Source organism: Heterocephalus glaber, unplaced genomic scaffold (genome assembly GCF_053883595.1).
Source record: "Heterocephalus glaber isolate CG9 unplaced genomic scaffold, H.glaber_assembly_v1.0 deba00001457, whole genome shotgun sequence".
NCBI classification, from domain to species: Eukaryota; Metazoa; Chordata; class Mammalia; order Rodentia; family Bathyergidae; genus Heterocephalus; species Heterocephalus glaber.
In genome coordinates, this window is record NW_028258305.1 from 37,316,570 (window position 1) to 37,334,201 (window position 17,632).

General features: G+C 50.9%; 1 protein-coding gene across 1 annotated transcript in view; it reads left to right on the forward strand.

Annotated features, from left to right (window-relative positions):
* The window catches only part of Capn13 (calpain 13), a 78,729-nt gene that overhangs the window by 44,202 nt on the left and 16,895 nt on the right, over nt 1-17,632 (forward strand). Inside the window, exons 6-14 of the mRNA XM_087216500.1 lie at nt 1,111-1,285; nt 2,251-2,325; nt 5,309-5,394; nt 8,640-8,714; nt 9,903-10,048; nt 11,922-12,064; nt 16,012-16,214; nt 17,189-17,225; nt 17,571-17,627. Coding sequence (XP_087072626.1) covers nt 1,111-1,285; nt 2,251-2,325; nt 5,309-5,394; nt 8,640-8,714; nt 9,903-10,048; nt 11,922-12,064; nt 16,012-16,214; nt 17,189-17,225; nt 17,571-17,627 — 997 coding nt within the window. The remainder of the gene's footprint in view (nt 1-1,110; nt 1,286-2,250; nt 2,326-5,308; nt 5,395-8,639; nt 8,715-9,902; nt 10,049-11,921; nt 12,065-16,011; nt 16,215-17,188; nt 17,226-17,570; nt 17,628-17,632) is intronic.

The window sequence follows — 17,632 nt, forward strand, 5'->3', positions numbered from 1 at the left end:
TTTTTCAGTACAGGAAAAAGCCATGGCAGGAGGTCCCTACCCTGCCCACCCCTATGAAAGGCTTAGCCCCTATTGGCCCTCAGGGACAGGAATGCAGGCTCCTCCTAGTGAGGTAGGGACTGTGGTCTTATTCTCAGAGGAGCAAAGAGAACTGAGAGCATTCAGTCCCTTGGCCAGGGATAGCGGTCTCCTTGGAGGAGGCCAGGAGCTGGACCCAGATACTCCGTGACAGGTGAGTGTATTAGACAGCATTTCCTCACTGGGACACCACGCTCAGCACTCATGTTTGGCTCACATTGTAAGGAGATTCAGTCCATGGTTGACTGGCTCCCAGAGTAACATCATGGCAACAGGGCAAGATGGAACAAAACTGCTCACTTCATGGTAGCTGGGAAGCAGAGTAAGGGAAAGTTCCAGAGAGGAAGGAGCAAGAAAGCAGACATAGACCCTAAGACCATCCCTCTGTGACTCAGCCAGACATCCCCAAAAATGTGCTTTACTAATCCCCTGGGTTGGGTGCCTCCCAAGCCAATCAAGGTGACACAATTCAGCTTAACTATTACAGGGGTGAGGTTTGGGGCAGAAAGGGGAGGAAGATAAAATAAGAACAATGAGGGCAGGCATTTCCTGGGGTGTAAATACCGAAGCAGAAGGCCTAAAGCCAGGAGAAGGTGGAAAGAGGTGCTTTGGGAAAGAGATCTGAGGGTAACTTTAGAAGAGCCACTTCAGGGCCCTCCTGAAAACAGAGGCTGGGGTGAGGGCCCACCCAGAGTGAGGACAGAGGCTGCTGTGGCCAAGGAGGCCTTGGGCTTGTTGACCGTGAACTCTCTGAGAGAAGGGGTCGGATCTTGCTTGCCTTGGACCACATACCTGGCATGGTACCTCATGGGCTACCCATGTGTTTCGCATGTTTTCAGACAGAGCAAGAGCAACAGCTATCAAAATAGCATCCAAGTATTTTCTGAGGGCCTCGCTGTGGTCTTTCTCTCCTCCAGAGTGGCCGTGGCCCGGAGTAGACCAAGAAGTCCCTCACGTGGGAAGCAGCAGAGGGTCAGTGGGTAGTCCCCCTTCCCAGAGAGCCAAGGGTTAACCTGGACTCTTCCTCCCCAGACTTCAGGGATCCTATTCTCACCTGCACTACGGCTACCTCCCTGACGCCCTGGTGGACCTCACAGGAGGGGTGGTCACCATTGCCAACCTGCATGCCTCTCCTTCCAGCCTGCTGATGATGGTGAAGACGGCAGCCGAGGCTGGCTCCCTGATGGCCTGTGCCACCCCCCCGGGGGTAAGTAGATCAGGAGCCCACTGCACTGTCTGAGGCTTTGCTTACCCCAAAGTGGACAACCAAGGGCACCCAGCTAGGGAGAGAAAGGCAAGGGACCCCCCTGGAGCTCCTAGGGTGGGCTTTGCCTTCATGGAATGCTACAGCAGCCTCCCTCCCCCGGATATGGGAGTGCGGAATTTACTTCCCGGAGGGGGGGATGGGGCCAGAGAGGTTCAGTAATGTTTCCCCGTCACACAGCCAAAAAGTACTGAGCAGGGTTCAAATCCACCAACTCCAGAGCCTTCATTTTCTTCTTTTCCGTGACTTGGAGCCACCAGGCCCACCATTACCAAGGGGGTAATGAAGGGCTGCAGCGGTGGCAATGGCTTCTTCTGATGGCGGGAGCTGCTTTGTGCTTTGCCCTTATTCTACAGAAACCCCCGATTCCTGCTGACCCTAACAGCAGCACAAGGGCAACTTGTCTCCTTTTGGAAAGCTTGCCTGACCCTCCACATTATGTGAGTCTGTTCTGAGACATCTGGCTCCGTCTCCCCAGGATGTTTCCTGAACTCTTTAAATGTGTGCACCTCCCTAATCTGAAATGACACCAGAACGTGCAGGCGCATTTTAGAGCCCCAATCCTCGGGGCAGGGGCTCTGCATATCCCTGAATCCTGCAAGCCACCTGGTAGACAGGTTGTGCACTGTGCCTGGCTAATAATTAGTGGCTGGCAGAGCGAGGAGCCTGGGTCCTCAGGAGCTGGTGAGCTCCATCAGTCGAGTGGTAGCCTTCTGGTCTTGAAATACCAGAGCCTCACACACTGCTCGCTGCCTACCTCTGTCTTTCCAGAAGGGGTTCAAATGCATATGCCCTCCTCAAAGGACCAGGGCTCCACTGGTTCAGGTGCTTTCTGAGCCGTCTTTCTGCATCTTACCAGAGAGTCTCCGAGCGTGTGGTGAGTGCTCATCTGCTTTTCTCCTTTGCAGCCAACAGACAGGTCCGAGGTGATGCAGAACGGGCTGGTGAGCCAGCACGCCTATACAGTGACGGGCGCTGAGCAGGTGAGGCTGGCTGCTGCCCTGGCATCTCTCTCCAGGGTCCTACCTGATGCTCCTGCTCCTCTAAACAGGAGCCAGAAGCACATTCCTCTATAAGCCCAACAAAGCTGACACTAGGGATTACCACCCTCATCCCCTCTGTGGCCTCCTCCAAGGGTGGCCTCAGTTGTACCCATTCGTCCAGAAGTTTCTGGATGAACTTCCTCCCCAGGGGCCCTCTGGAGTCCTTCCTCTCCTTGAAGTGAGCTCAAGTGTCAGTGTCAAGCTAGATGGCAGGCTTCACCCCAAAAAGAGATAGAATGAACCATCTAGCTGACTCTGGATGGTTTCATTTGTGACATACAAGCTAATCTGATAGGAGAAAAATACTCCCGCACATAGGCACTTATGACAGAGTTCATAGCAGGTAAGCAGGTGACCCAAGGCTGCTTCTACCCGTGAGCCCAAGACAGCTGCTCCAGGTCCTCTGGTCCACCTCCCGACCCCGTCCCTGAATTCTCAGTGGGGACGAAGCCATTGTCACACCTGTGGACAAGTGGGGACAGACAGGCTTTATCTCACTGGCCAGCTTTGATCACTGGCTGCACTGTCTGGATTCCTGTGTTTATAAGACGTTGGCACTGCTTGCAGATTTGGGGAAAGAGCTGTGTTTGATTCGTGATACCTGTGCTGACATGGGATGAGGGAGTGCTCTGAACAGAGCTCCTGACCTGGGCTGACAGGTGATCAAGGCCACATGTCCTGTAGGGCCCCTCCCTCCCGCCGTTATGAGCAGCTGACACCATAGAATGTGCTCTCAGGAGTGCTAAGCTGGGAGGTCCTCTGTGAAAACAGGCTTCCAAATTCCTTTTGAAAATCCAATTCATCGTTTCCCCTTCCTGGAGACTCGTGGTATATATGAATAGTTAAAGGCTCTGAGAAGGTCTGTATTTACAAATACTGCTTGGTTTTAATCTACCGTCTGCCAAGAAACCATGTTGTTCTAGAAGTAACTACTAATGGCCAGCGGAGCTGTGCTCAGGGGTGTACATCTGAGGAGCCATCATTCTAGGGTGAACCGCTGGGGCCACCGCCTGCCCAGTGACACCCTTTCTGAGAGAGCCACTGGGAATAGGAATGCGACCCTTGTGCCCCTGACCGAGCCCCACGTGATCACCAGGACAGCACTGTCATAACAGTCACAGTTATACCAGGGCCCAGGAACTTGATGTGGCTGAAGATTTCTCCTCCAGAGAGTGGGGGCTGGTTCTAACACTGAGCCACAACTGCTAGGATTAAACCAGCCCACAAATGCAGTATGCTTTTTAATCTGCTCATCCTCCCTCCAGGCAGGACACAGACAGGAAGATAAATGAAATTGGCATTTTTTATTATGCACCTAGCTCCAGCAGTGACTCCCCTGGGCAAGGGGGTCAGAGCTTACATGCATGCCTCATTTAGCTCTGCTCTCAGCCCCTTTGAATTTTCCTTGCTTTGCCCAACTGGACCTCCGTCTATCCCTTGGGCACTGAAGATGGCTCATTAAGCTCTGTGGCCACCGGACAACCATTTCTCATGTCCCTGCTTGGTGGCCTCCGCCAGGTGCTGGGAGCTAGTGATAAACTGTGTACAAGGCCTGGGGTGGGCAGAGGCCCGGAGAGTCCTGTGGGGTGGCACTGGAAGCTGGAGCACCTTCCATATTTCTGGGCCCTTGTATGACGCTGTTGCTCCTTCAGGGCAGTGCTCTGCTGGGGACCACACAGGCCTCAGCCAAGGGCTCAAGAATTGTGTCTGAGGCCAAGGCCACCGCCACATCCAGGGAGGGGCCTCTCTCCATGCCGATTCCAAAAGTCAGAGCCTGGGCCGGGAATTTAGCTCAGTGGTTTCGCCGCCTACTGCGCAAGCGCAAGGACCTGAGTTTGATTCCCGGTACCAAAAAAAAAAAAAAACAAAAACCCCAGAGCCTGAGATTTGCAAAGTAACAGTGGCTCAGATCAGAATCCTACCTCTACCACTTTGAGGCCTTGGGAAAGTTGCTTTACCTCTTTGATGCTGTTTCCTCCTCTGCAAGGCAAGGTCGGGATGAACATGTCCCCCGAGAACTGCAGGCGGAAGGCAAGCTCCCTGGCGACCAACTCTGAGCTCTGCCTCCGAGTGGACTCCTCCCTTCCTCACCCCTCTGTCCCCTCACACAGCATCAGCACAGATCAATAGCCCAGCTACAACTCAATCATAGTTAATTCCCCTCTCCAGACTGAGGGCTCCGGGCCTCCGGAAGTGGAGCTGCAAGGCTTTGCTGTTTTCTGTTGTAACTTCCCCACTGCCCTGCCCTCTGGCTTGAGGTGAGTGGAGGAGCAGCAGTGCCAACCTCAACATCTGAAGCAAGTGATGATGATGAGGGGGAAGGAGGAAGAGAGGGAGGGAGAGTTGAGGCCACCGCAGGTCACCTGCTCTTACGCAGAGGTGTCTGCACAGATGCAGGATGCGGTGGGCTACCCTTGGCTATCTCAGTGCCCAGGCTGCCCTGGTCTTGCCCACATTGGCCTCCTCAGCTCTGGTCTCTCACAACAGCTCCCAGCCAGCTGCTGGCAGGGAAGCTGGCTCTTTCCCTGGGATAGAGATGCTGCCTGTGGCAGGGCTTGGGCCGGGGGACCCATAAAGCTCTCTCCTCTGCAACGAGAAGCAGCAGCCCTGCTGTTTATCTGCCCTTAAATCTGAGCTTGCCCAGATTCTCCTGCCGTACAACCTGATGAACTTGCACCTCCTGCAAGGGGCTGAGCAGAAGAAAGGCCCATTTCCTCCTCAATCTCATTCCAAGTCCATGCAGGCAGCAAGAGAGTCATTGATTTTTTTTATCCTTTCAAAAAAATTTTTTTCTGGCTGCAGCCAAATGAGGTCAGGAGTTGAATTAGTCCTCGGAGGGAGAGAGCGGTGGCATTCATATTCCCTCTTTCTGCTGACTTGAGCCAGGAGCCCTGACGGTTTGCTTTCCCGATCTTCACTGCAGATTCAGTCCGGGACAGGCTGGGACAAGATCATCCGCCTGTGGAACCCATGGGGCAAGACAGAGTGGAGAGGGCGCTGGAAAGATGGGTATGGCCGGGGCCCTGGGGGAAAGGCGTCACTGAGAACCGCTCCAGGCAGAGAACGGTGTCCCTGAGGCAGCATCTGTCACGCCTGCCTTGGGCAGCACTGCAGCCCCGTCCTGCCGGGTGTGGCCGTGAGGCGGCCCTCGCTCCCATGATGCCTTTCTGCTGGCATCTATCAGGCGTCAGTTGGGTACTCGCTATCCAAAGTGTGCGCGAGTCGGGTGCTCGGAGGGATGTACTGGTGACAAGACCTATGTCTGTGCTCCGGAAGGCTGGTGTTCCCAGGATCGGTAAAGAGGGCGGGGTCAGGCCAGGAGCCAGCCCTCCACTTGGCAAGAGAGAGAGGTGGACAGCGAGAGCCGCCTCCCTGGGAGGGATCTCAAGGACCCTAATACCCCTGCGCTGGCATTTCCCGGCTGGTACAGGATCTAACCCCTGGCACCCCACCCCTTGTTGACTGAAAATGGGAAGGTGATCCTGCGAAGTCTCGGGGGGGGGGGGCGGGCAGTGACGTGTTTCTCCTTTCAGAGCCCAGGAGGCTGCCCTGTTGCAGTCCTGTACAAAGCCATGCAAAGTGTCATGACGTGGTGGCCACAGAATTGTTGCCAGGAGTGTTGAGGGAGAGCATGATGGGAAAGGAAAAGCAATTTGTTCACACAGACAGGAGCACAGGGCCCACCATGCAGTGGCAAACCGTACAGTGTGCGCAGTGCTTTGGGGGAGGCAATGCAGCAGCCGTACTCAGACCGGACATCACTGGGCTATGGCCTGGTGCCCGCTGCGGGGTTATGGCAGGGCCACTCCGATTCTCCACAGCCTCCGGGCTGGTGTGTGCCTGGCACACGTGGGCACTCAGCCAGTGTATGTGCTGGCTGGGGGGTGAAGAGAGGGAATAAGGGAGAAGACAGCAGGTGGTCGGTTTGTAGACTAAACCTGGTTGTGACCTCATATGCTCCTTGGAGAACAGGGCAGCTGAACGCCCCCCAGAAGGGAAAAGAGCTGACAAAACCATGAACCAACCAGGCGTGGACAACGTCGGTCTTACTGTCCTCCTTTTTCCTTTCCTCTTGTTATCTTCCCTCCAGGGGGTCCTTACCTTTTCCGATGTAAATCCTAGCAACCTTGGCCAGAATCCCTGATTGGGGGTTGGCTATTGAGGGTAGAATCAGAGGGAAGGCCAGTAGGTAGGACAGATTCCCTAGGGCAGGGGAACAGATAATGAACTCCCAAGAGTTGATATTTCTCCTGTGTTTCCTATGCTAAATATCAAATGATCAGTGACAGCAACAAGGGACATCAGAGGTCAGGGGAGGGAAGTATTCCCTGGGTGGTCACATTCAGCAACCGTGTCACAGATGGGACTGATGCTCTGGGGGAGGGAGTATGACACCCTTCAGAAGAGACACTGGGTAGCAGGGGAAGCATAGGCCATGGTCCCCAGCCAGTTCAGGGTCCCTATCCTGTTCAGGGCCACCCAGCTGGCCTTGGGCAGAGGAACTGAGAAGAGAGGATGGTGGGCTGGGGTTGGAGGGCCTGTTCGCAGCATCGAAGCTTAGATTCCTATCCTGCAGGTGCAGATGTGAACAAGACTTCTGAATAGGAAAGTGACTGCAGGGCAGAGACCTGGCAACACATACCCCATAGGATCATGTCCCTTGGCTGAGAGCTGAGGGTCACCCACTTCCCACCCGCCTCCCTTCTCAAGCTGAAAGGAAGTGGTGCAAACTGCGTAATCACTGTCTCCATGCCAGTGGTCGATTTCTTCCCTACTTTTTAGGAATGGAGATGAATGGAGAAAGCTGGATGGTCTAATCTCAGCCATAATTGAAATTTCAGGCGCACACACTTAAAGGCAAACTTGCATGAATCAATAACGTATTGATTTACACTACATTTATTTTCCCTTACATACTGCGGAAAATGTAATTATCACTTAATTATAAAATTGCCATTTTACAATAACACATCTGACTGCCTCAGCCTGAAGCCGGAAGACTGAATGGACGTCTCTGCCTTGCTATCCTAGCACAGAGGTGACCAGGCTCTCAATTCAAGCTATTCCATGGAGAAAAATCTCATTAAACTTTTGAGCCCCTGGGTCCCATTGCCTTGACAGTGTTCCTGCACTTTAAAGAGCAGGCTGGGGGAGGCGCCTCCTCACGGACTCTAGGACTAGCTTCTGGAACAACTATCCCAGTGAAATTTACAACACGAGAAGAAACTGGCAGAAAGTCATTGTGTGCCAACCATGTGACATGACGTGTGTTGATCATTGTGATGATGTAAGGAGAGCAATGCTCCTCAGCTCAATTGGCACTTGCCATACCCAGACAGGGATAGCAACAAACAGGCAATAGCTACAGATAGTGCTGAGTGCTGAGATAGAAGTGTCTGGGGAGCTATGGTTGCTCAAAGGAGGGATCCCGCTCCAGATGTGGTGCTGGTGGGGGTAGGAAGTCAAGCAAAGCTTCCCAAAGGAAGTGCCCTTTAGGAGGAAAGATAAGTAAGAGTTAGTGGGTCCAAAAACTGAGAGGAAGATGAGTGTTCTAGATGGAGGGAACATCACAATGGAAACCAAGAGGTGGCGTGTGGGATATTGAAGGAAGTGAAGACTTTCAAGATGGCAGAAGCATGGAATTCAATGGCAAGTGTGGGGGCGGGGAAGTGCCCAGGTCAGGCTGGAGAAGTAGGCAGAGGCTGGGGTTTTCTTTAAGGAGTTTGAACTTCACTCTCTCTGGAGAGTAACGGGGAACCGTGGACATATTTTAAGCAGGGAAATGATATAATCCAGTTTAAATGTCCAAGAGGGAGAAGAGGGTGACCTGGACTAGGATAGCGGAAGTAGGGACGGAAGTGAGTGGAGTTTGTGAGAGGGATTTACGGAAGGAATTGGGGTGTGAAAGTACTTGGTGACTAGTGAGAGAGAGACTTCTCATGTTCTCAGTGGGCAATAGGAGAAGGCAGAAGACAGGTGATTTGAGGTCACTTTGGGACTTGAGATGCAGGATGGATTGTAAATCTCTCTTGAGTTCAGGAAAGAAGAGCAAGCTGGGGAAAGGTGTTTGGAAGCCATCAGCATAACTGAAGCAGAGAAATGTAATGACTTGAGCCCTGTTCCTAGGTAGAATGATACTCTACTTGTCCCCAGGAACTAACAATGGCCAAACAAAGGACCCCTGCTAGGCCACATGTGGTTGAAATAAAACTCCCTGAGACATGCCACCCTATGATCTGTTTCTCCATGTGTAGGTCCCGGGAATGGCAAGAAACCCAAGACCCACGGAAAAAGCAATTGTACCACATCAAGGAAGATGGCGAGTTTTGGTATTTGCCCTTTTAAAAAATGAGTTTTAAATCCTTATTGCCCAAGTTTTCAATCCCTGTTTCTTTCCGTAAATTTTTATGATGATGGAAATCAGCATTGCAGAGAAATCCTTAGAGAGAGAGTTTTCTCTACCAAGACAAACTTTGGGCAGAAAATTGTGCCACCTCTGGGTGTGAGAGTTGTCTTGGATTGTCCCAGATATTCTGATGATAAAAGGGAATGCTAGCATCAAAGATTTGGGAGAAAACAGCTTCTTTGCCACCAGACGACATGGTTGTTAAGCCCATGCCTTCCATGCCATTCTAATGGGACTCTAGCTCTGCAGTCCCCTCTGCAGTGAATTTACAAAAGGAGAAGCTGGAAGCTCAGCTCCCAAGCTGAGTCTGGAATTCTGGGTGAGGAGTCACTGTCCCCACCCAGAAGTCATGCAAGACTGCATGACTAGTTGTTTTAAAAAAAAAAATGTTCATCTGTGTACACACATCTTAAAGGAGGAGATAGACATCTCTCTGTAGAGTTGTCTGGTTTACTTAGTGTCATATTTAAATGAAATTAAAATATATGTGAAAAAGATCCTGGGTCTAAGTTATTAAGAATCAGAAAAAACAGGGCCGGGGATTTAGCTCAGTGGTTCTGGCGCCTGCCTCGCAAGCGTAAGGTCCCGAGTTCAAGCCCCAGTACCAAAAAAAAAAAAATCAGAAAAACAAATGTATATTAAAGGAAAAATATTCCCAATATCTCTACTTTCATCACAGTAGAAGGAAGGTAGGATTTTAGGTGTGGAATAAGCTTTGTTTTTATAAAGATCTCAACAGCAGACCTGGCAAATGGCCTCAGAGAAGGAACACCATGATGGCAGCATCAGGACCCAGACAGAGACAGGCTGCCTGTGGTCCCACTGGCCCTGATAGGGCTCATAGTTAGATTACCAGGTCAGGAAAATGGCTGATAAGGCCCCTGCCAGGTGACCCAAAACACCCAGAATTTGACTGCCAAGGTCCTTTCCACCACTGAAAGGAGAAGGACCAAGAAAGCCAAAGGTTGCTTGATGCTCTGACCTTTGGCTAGGTCAGTCAGTGAAGAAGTTAGCTGACCCTGAAAGGGTACCGTGAAGTGATGGGAACCCCCCACCTGGGGACACAATCAGCGGTCGTTTAGTGACGTGTGTCTGTGTCTGTTTCCAACAGGATGTCATGTCAAGATTTCCAAGAGAACTTCTCCTCCTTGTTCATATGTAACCAAGTCCCAATTACTTTGGACCGTGGAATCAGGCCCCAGGAAAGATGGCACCGAATGATATTTAGGAACCAAGTGATTCTCAGGAACAGTGCTAGTAAGTGTAACACTGGTGATCGTCCTGCCAGACCAGAAAGCTGTCATCAGCCTCCCTGCTCTTCAGTAAATAACCATGGTGGTGGGGAGGGCTGTGGAAGGAGCACTAGGCAAAAGTCACTGCCTAGGTTACACATTGTCCTCGCCACACCCCAGTTTTGTGACTCGGGGGTACAGCTGGTCTCTCTGTCTTCATCCTCCCTAGTTGTGGTCTTAATAATCCCTCTCTGCCCCTGGAGTCCACAAAATGCCACCCTGACCCCAAGGAGAACATCCTGCCCTGGGCTGGTTGGGAGGCAGCAGTGTGGGCACTTTTGAGCCAGTCAGAGAGCTCCTTGCAATAAATCTTGTTGACTGGGTCCTCCAGAGAGAGAGTCACCTTCCTTCAGTGTTCCTTCTGCATGCTGCTTGTGACACTGATGAGTGAAACTGCTCCCTGTGGAGTTGAACCTCAGTGAGCTACTATGTCCTTGATAAAAGAGGCTGTAAAAACATATTTGTGTGTGCAAGTGCATATGTGTGTACATTTCCACCTAGACATATGCATTCCTTCTCCCGAGCACCTGCCTGTCAAGAATGGTTGGTTGAATGACTCCTGGATCCAAGGTGGCCCTCTCTCCCATGCCCAGACGCCTATGATCACTCTGCTACTCAGACCACCCGGTCACCAGGAAGCCACAAGCAGAGTCTGAGAAACTGTCAAATAACTCTTACTGATGGATCTCCGGAGCTCTGTCTGTCTGAATATATAGGCTGGGCACAATGCATATCAATGAATTAACCACAATTATACATTGGGGCCATTTTTAGTAATATGTTACAAGGAAGAGAGGGACGGGAGCCAGAGACCGAGCACCTGCTATATGCTGCTAAGTGCATTTTAATGCATGGTCTTATCCAGTCCTCATTGCAAACCCCATGACTGTCCTCTGTGTCTCCCCTGTTCCTTTCACAGCTTCACAGTTGTGACCCAAACCTTCTGGTATGTATCCATTTGTCACTATCCCGACTTATTCCTCTGTGCATTTGAACCTGACAGTTCCCACATGAGTTCTTTGTCTCTGGCTCTGGCTTTGACCAGCAGGCTGCAGGTAGAGGAACATTGCAGACGACTGTCTCTCTGCCTATATCTTCACTGGTGCTTGGGCAGCTGATGTTGCCATGATGGTTACCATGAGGAAATTATCCATGTATACCTGAGGTCCCTGGAACCCTACTCATTATTAAAATAGGCCTTGACTTTGAAGATTGTTCAGGTTTAGATCTAATTGGCCCCAGAAGTCCCATGTGTTTGGAGTGTGATTGGGCCATGGGGGCATTATACTGGTCATGGAGTCATCCGAATGATGACTTCAGTAGCTAAATGTACTATTGGGAGATGGAGCCTGATTGGAGGTGGGTCACTGGGGGCATGACCCGGGAAAGTGAATTCTTGTTCCCAGCTCTGTCCTTCTCTCTGCTTTCTGGCTGCCATGGATTGAGCACCTTTTCCTCTGTTGTGCCTCTCTGCTATCTTGTTTCTGCCTTGGAGCCAGCCAACCATGGGCTAAAACTGTGAGCCAAAATAAACCTTTCCTCCTTTAAGTTGTGGGTGTCAGATGTTGCATACCAGCTGCAGGAAAATAGGTAAAACACAGATTAAGAGACATTTTCCTCACCTAGGGATTATACTCCTTCTTCTTGTTTTTTAAGAGGGAGAGACTGGGGCTTAGAAAGTAAAGAACCTTTCTGAAGTACCACAACTAGTAACTGCGAGACAGGTACCCAGGCCTTAGGTCTCCAAATTCAGAGGCAGTAACCTAGCCCCGTGGGGCTCTCCAAACTAGACATGCCCCAACAGGGAATGGCGCCTGTAATGGCCTTTTCTCACATAGGAGAACCCAGGAGGAATCCTTATTACCTCTTCAGTGTGCAAGAGTCCCAAGGAGGCAACAATGTTGTTGTGTCCTTCACTGTCATGCCACAACTCCTGAAGGCAGAAGAGAAGGGATTTCCCTTGAGTTTCCAGGTGTTTAAGGTAAGGCTGCCTGCCTCAGGGCTCATCTTTTAGGGACACTTGTGCATACCTTGGGCAGGGGAAAACAGCCTGCCAGGCAGGGAGATGTGAGTGTACCAGAGCTTGGAGACAAAACCCAAGGGTCTGTAGTGTTCTAAGTTTGCAAGAAAACCTAAAACTGGAGAGGAGATTTGACTTGACCAGGTTGACAGTGAGACACACCTCCTATCTCTGTCGCTGGTCACCTTTTCCAGGTATGCTGCAGAATCTAATGCCTGTACCTTGAAAAGGAGCCTGGCCCAAGACCAGCTATTGTAACCATGCAGATTCTTGGGGCTGACTGAATCAGAATCTGCAAGGACAGAACCTAAAAGTCTGCATTTTAACAAACTCCCTAGGGGCTGCTTACACATGCTTGAGAATTATTGGTGAAACTTTGGAGAGGCATGTAGGTTAAAAAAAGAAAAAAGCCAACAAGTATAAATCCAAGAGTTGTACTGAGGCACCTAATCTGCCCCACCCCAAAAATGAATAGGCCAAGCCCCAGACTACTAAAAATATCTCAGCCGACTCTTCCTTTCCCTGATGTGAGAGGGAGAAACCTTAGGACAGGCTGGGGGCCGCCTGAGTGCATGGCTCCTGGGGAAACTTCACGTCATTGTCCTTCAGCCTGGGGTCCCTGAGCTGCAACGTAGCAGCCTGAGCTAACTGATTTTCCCTGAGTCTTTACAGTTCAGAAGCTGTGGCAAGATTGTAACTGTGCCCATTTAAAAAGTACTACAGAGCCTGCTTCCCTCCTTTTCACTAGGATTTTCATGTGGGATTCCTCAGCTGCCCATTTACCACAGGAGCTCTCAGGCCCAAGGTCTTCTTGGGCTCCCTGGAGATCCCAGCAGATCTTTCAGGATTCTCACTGAGTTAAACACCAAAGAACTGTCTAGACTCAGACAAATCAAAGGTCATGGGGGCTCCTTCTTCAGTCCAGCAGAGAAACAGGCTCAATCAGGCTGACTCTCGTGAGTCCCTGGGCTCAGTGTGCAGTGCTCACCCAGCTGAAATGGGGCTCCAGCCCTGGTGCAGTGGGGACACTGCTCTGAAACCAAACCAAATCGTGGTTGTGTATAAATAGGCAGGGAGAGCTTGGGGCAGTTCATGGAATCTGGAGAAGAATTAAATTCCACATCAGCCAGGGAAGGCAGTGCCTGGTTGGGGCGGGGGGGGAGCAACACAGGTTGCCTTGTTCCCCAGTCTGCTACCTAAACTGCTGAGCCTGTTTCCGCCCTTACAAAGCAGGATGTCTGCTTGCAGAAATAGCATGAAGCACTGTACATGCAAGTGCTTCACAAACGGTAGAGGGGTTTCAAGATGAAACTGCACCCTCTGTACTTCTTTCCACCTGGTGGAAAAAGTGGAACACAGCTCTTTCCTCATTCACCTGCACATGTACGTCCCTGCCAGTGCCAGGGAGCTGAGAACAAAATCCCAGCATAATTACAGTCTGAGGGAACTACGGAAGGTCCCGACATGGCAAATTTACACAGGCCTGAGGTTGTGTCTTATCTCCAGGCCCGGCCATGTCTCTCCTTCCCTTCCAGTGTTACCCTCATTGCTATGGACAGGAACCACACCTTGCTGAGGGACAGAGGGGGTACCTTCCCTCTCACCTTCTTTCCTCCTTCAGTTCCTTCCTCTTGTGCAACCGAGTAAGGTAGTAGGGCTCCTCTTTTACAACTCTACACTGGGACTGAGCGCAGAATGAGTCCCTTCCCCTCACCTTGTGCCAGGAAATGGGGATGCCCACACAAGAGGAAGGAGCACCTGCTCGATTCTGTTGTGGTCCAGCTTCTTGACCCAATTTTCTTCTTCTGCCCCACAGGTTGATTCTCAGGTATGGCTCATCACCTTCTCCTGTCCCTGGTGCTGCCTCTTGGTAAAATGCCCAGACTCTTCTGACCCATGGCCTCCACATACTCCAGGCTGCAAACTCAGGCTTGCAAAGTCTTGCATCATATATAGGCCTAGTGTCTCAAGCAGGTCAACAAAGTGGGAAAACATGTAGTTGGTCTAGTCTAAAGGTTAGATCCCTTAGGCGCTCCCCTATTTAACATTCAAGAGGGCCGAAGTCCTCAAGCATCTGGCCCCTGCCAGAGAAGAACGACAGAGCTGTTCTTGTGTATGTAAGATGGGAGCAGCACTAAGGGACACTTAGGAGAATCTTCCACTTCCAGAGTTAGTCAGCCCTCAAATCCGCACTCCGCTGTAGGCACATATTCTGGATCCTCTGACAAGCAAATCGCCACTGCTCCTAAACAGATAACCTGACTCAGTATTGCTGAAACTTAAATCTGTGAGGAGGAATAGAGAAAGATGGGTGGAACTCAGAAAACCAGTCCTCAGGAGCACTCACCTGCCATGGTCGTGAGCTCTGAAGTGGGCGTCCGGGCCCATCCGTACCCCCGAGAGACCTCTGCCGCAGGAGCTAGAGGGCGGAGTGGATGGGAGGAGGGTGGGATATGGCCACAGCCAAGAGAGAGTCACCGTGGCCCCTCCAGGCCTTCCAAGCAGCAGCACAGGTAGACGGAGGCTGGGGAAAGGTGTTCCGGAGCAGGAAAGGTGACGAGGCGCAGGCGGAGTGGGGAGAAGTGGACCTTCAGGGAGGCCTTTGAGGGAAGTGGTCAGGTGCAAGGGCCGGGCTGGTGCTCCAGTTCCCAGAGCTGGAGAACAGGGTGGGGACTTGGCCCGGGAAAAGCCACAAGCCCCATCCCTAGAGCGATCATCAGCTCTGTTCCCCAGCAGCCCTGCTGAACTTGCAGGAGGCTCCTCCGAGTGCTGGACCAAGACATTGCGTCAGTCTCCCCCCACACACACTTCTGCCACTGAGCAAGCATGTTCTGAAGGATCGGGAGCCGGGGAGGACTGGGAGGGTCTCGCGGAGGGAGGAGAGCAGGGACACAAGGCTGTTCTCAACCCCTAGATCGTAGGAGGCATGCTGCCACACACTGCTGCATGCAGAGTCATAGCTAGAGCCACAGGACACAGCTGGGCCTCTGGAGGGGAACTGGTCCCATTATGGCTTCTGCCAGAAGGGCTCCAACACATCCAGCTCCCAAACCCATGGGGCTGCTGCTGTCATCAGTAGAACAGCTTGGAAGCTTCCACCCAGCGCTCTGCAGTACACCTGGGGTGGTGCCCTATCTCCTGACTCACCTGGGAGCCCAGCCCTGTCCCTGTGCTCTAGGAAAAATACTGCCCTTTCCCCTGTTTTTCCTCCAAAGCAGAGCACATAAATAATCATTTCATGCTGTGTAACCATTCTAAATGGAATCCCCATGCTCAATTGTAGTGGGGGGAAATTTGTTTAGTAAGGGGTTTTTATTATGTGATATATATGTGACATCTCGTAATAGGAACTACATTATATTTATTGTTTTATCTTTAAAGAAATATTGAAATAAAAGGAAAATAATCAGGGGCTATTATTTTCCAATGAGAAAGAATCTCAGGGCTCTGTTGGAGAGATGGAATCAGAGGAAGTGGAAAGAATTCAACACTGCAATGCTATGGCAGCCCAGAGTATTTCACTGCAAGTGTAGAAGGGGCTTTAGAGGACCCAAAAGAAAGTCAGTGTTGGAACAGTGTCACTAGTTCCCATGGAGATCTTAACACAGAAGCAGAGAGAGAGAGAGAGAGAGAGAGAGAGAGAGAGAGAGCACACCAGGATGCTGTTAGATTTAGTAAGATAGAATTGCTTGTCATATTTCTTTGCATTCATCATAGAGTCTATGGTCTAGATGAATTAATAATCTAAATTATACTGGGTTTTGTGAGAGTTCAGGACAGCACTGTCCCTTCCCAGGGCCTGCCATGCCATTCAGGTGTAATGCTGGGTCTGGAAGGTGGTGGGTCTCTCTTGGTGGCTGGGACCATGGAGAGAGGGGGCTTTTCCACAATAATCGTGTTTCTTCTAGTTTCAGCAATTCCAGGAGAGATTGCCGCCCACGTTCTTTTCTCCATTTAGAAATGCTGCCCAGGGCATAGATTATGAAACTAAGTGCAACTTCATGAAATCTTTCCATCTCAACCCTGGGACCTATGTTGTGGTCCCCTCAGCACATAGAAAAGAAGCTAAGTTCTTGCTCCGAATCTTCCTGAAAATGCCAGACAGTGACAGGTACAGAATCTCTGAGATGCCACATGTTTTATTCTACTTAATTTTGTAAAAAGCATGGTATCATTGTGTCCAGTGTTCTGTGCAAATTATAGGTAGCACGTACTGGGTCAGAGGGGGCACAATATGGACTCTGCTCTTGAGAACTCCCTGTAAGAGGGGACAAAAAAGTCTATGAGCCAGTAACTGGACCAAAGCAGGATGGGACCATTGCTAGATGCAAAGCTGAATAGGAGGAAGAGTAGAGGGATCCATTCTGGCCAGATGGACTGAAGAGGTCTTCTTGAAGGAAGTGATGCTTGAGTTAGTCCTTAAAAGAAAAAAGAAATTAATGGGAGAAGGAGAAAGTCCATGCAATTGGAAGAAAAAAGCCTTTGCAAAAGCAGGGAAGTGGGTCAGCACAGGTCTTGCTGAGTAGCAAGGCACAGACTGGTGGCCTACAACCTGTGTGTCCACTTGTCCACTAGTGGCCACAATGTGGGATGGGTTGGGGGACTGAGAAAAGTGGGCCTGTCCAAACCTGCTGGGTGTCGAGTGCCTAGTCAATAGGTCAAGCCTGAGACCCACAAGTACTCACTCGTGGGGCTTCTTGTCCCCCTTGGCCCTGAGACAGACATTGCAAGTGAACTTTCCTGTGAGTGTGAGGGAGGCCGTCTCAGTCTAGCAGGCTAGGCAGCCATTGCCACCTATTCAAGATGGACTGTAAAGCAATAGTCATCCTTATCCTGGCAATGGGAGTCACTGTACATGTGCATGTCGTTATGAAAGTGGCTATTTACTCAACGATTAGACTATCAGACCATGCCCACCCAAAAGGCTGGTCTGTGTGCTGACTGCCCACTTCATGTCCTCTGATGCCGAGGGCTCTCCACTCTCGTCCTTGTCAGAAACGTCAGGTGCCTCCTGGGTGTCCCCCATATGCAGCCTCTTCTCAATAGTGAGGTCATCTTTGACACACTGTCCTTCTGGTTTCCTAGGAACCCGGGCAGCAGTTTCAAGCTCAGAGCACTGGAGGTAGGTATGGAGGAAGGTATGGTTGATAGACACGGAAGAAGGTTTTGAGTTGGCACACTTCCTTGACCACATCCCGTCCCCAACAGCTTTGGCCAGCCTCACCACGGATCAGTGGAAATGGAGAGTCTGCAAAGGGCACAAAAGGGGTGGGAAGGAGAACATCGGGTCTTCAAGGTCAGGCTGGACCCAACCATCATTTTGCCACAAACTTTGATTTTCTAATTCTCTGAGTTTTTCCAACTGCCTTTGCCTCTGATCTACGTGGGAGTCGTTGGGCTCTTGCTGTACAGGAGAGGGAGGTTTCTCCTCAGAAGTTTAATGTTGGCTATTTCCCCTTTGATCCAGGAAACTCTTTCAGAAAATGGCTCTGAACAAAGCATTTTCTACAGATATGCGCCAAAGGTACA